This window comes from Sinocyclocheilus anshuiensis, unplaced genomic scaffold (genome assembly GCF_001515605.1).
Source record: "Sinocyclocheilus anshuiensis isolate Anshui unplaced genomic scaffold, SAMN03320099.WGS_v1.1 C32694503, whole genome shotgun sequence".
In the NCBI taxonomy this organism is placed as follows: domain Eukaryota; kingdom Metazoa; phylum Chordata; class Actinopteri; order Cypriniformes; family Cyprinidae; genus Sinocyclocheilus; species Sinocyclocheilus anshuiensis.
In genome coordinates, this window is record NW_015619256.1 from 1 (window position 1) to 1,303 (window position 1,303).

The 1,303-nt window shown below is 41.1% G+C and overlaps 1 protein-coding gene across 1 annotated transcript; it reads left to right on the forward strand.

The window, feature by feature from the left end:
* Positions 1-429: 429 nt before the first annotated feature.
* Positions 430-958, forward strand: LOC107682893 (uncharacterized protein C11orf63-like; the record flags this gene model as incomplete). The annotated part of the gene is made up of 1 exon (XM_016479012.1): positions 430-958. A coding segment is annotated over one exon (529 nt), but the record flags the coding sequence as incomplete, so codon positions are not given.
* Positions 959-1,303: the final 345 nt, after the last annotated feature.

The window sequence follows — 1,303 nt, forward strand, 5'->3', positions numbered from 1 at the left end:
GCATCATGGGATGTGAAGAGCATCTTGTACTATTCAGAGGCACACAACAAAGAGGCACTCTTCTAATTATTTTAATGAGATCTTTTCATCCAATGATGCTAGGAGCACATTAGGTTGTAGTTTGAACCTATTTCATATGTTTGAATTAGCCATTTGCAAAACTATCCCCAAATTGTGGTCTTCAGACCCATAGTCATTAGGGGTGGGGTGGGGGGGGTGTGAATACAACACGCTATTACCATTTCGCTTCGGCTGAGAATTGTAGCCAATTTTTTTCCTTGTGTTTTGATGGCTGTTTGAGGCATTCAGACTGCCTTACTGACAATGCCGAAAGCACTAAATGAGACGTAGCTAGCCTGCTCTTCAACTGAAAGCTCGTCCTAAGTGTGTATGACTTATTTCTTCTTAACTCTTTTTGAAATATTTCAGGCAAGCTCCCCCTGAAGATGAATACGCCGACTTGCGCTACAACCCAAACTGGAGGAAGAATCTGGAAGGGGCTCATTTTCTCAACCAGCTAAATGCGAGACTTTCTCTCGACTCGTTTCAGGAGTCTGAAGATAGTCTTGAACCTTTGGAGAATGTGCCTCTAAGTAGCAAGCAAAAATATGTCGTTGTCAGTAATCCACCCACAGTTCAGATGGACAATGTTTTATCCCCGCCACCTTCGTCTCCTTTCCACCTGCACCCACAACAGGAAGACATTCTCGATCCCCCCGAATCAAAACGTTCTTGCATGTCCTCTGAAGGCATACCACTGGATAATGGAGAGCATCTGAATGTCAGACCAGTTCCTCATAGGAAGAGAAGCTCACGACATCCTTCTAATCCAAGGCCAGTGAGAGCTAGGGAAGACATTGTGGAACGTAACAAAGCAACTCTTGGTATCAATACACATAACCAGAGGTCTTACCTAAAAGTTCACAAGCAGAAAGATAAAACAGAAGAAACAAAGCAGGTAAGCATTTTTAAGAATGTTCCCTCAGGAAAAATAATATCCTTATTCCTAAATTGTCTTCTGTTTTTCTGTCCTATAGGCCTTAGCTTATGTAAACCTTAACATGTTAAACTGATTGGTTGGACGCATTGGTGACCAAATTGAAGTCTTATGGTTGACCACTAGGGGGTGAACTAACACAGCATACAATCCAATCAGTTTCCTCAATGTCAGATATTAGGGTAGTTTAGGCCCAAGGCTAGTGTTATTCCATAGACATTCTCATTTTTATTTTCAAGATGACATTTGTATAATTATTTCCAATTACCCAATCTCATAACTCAAGTATTGCTATTGCTAAAAAAA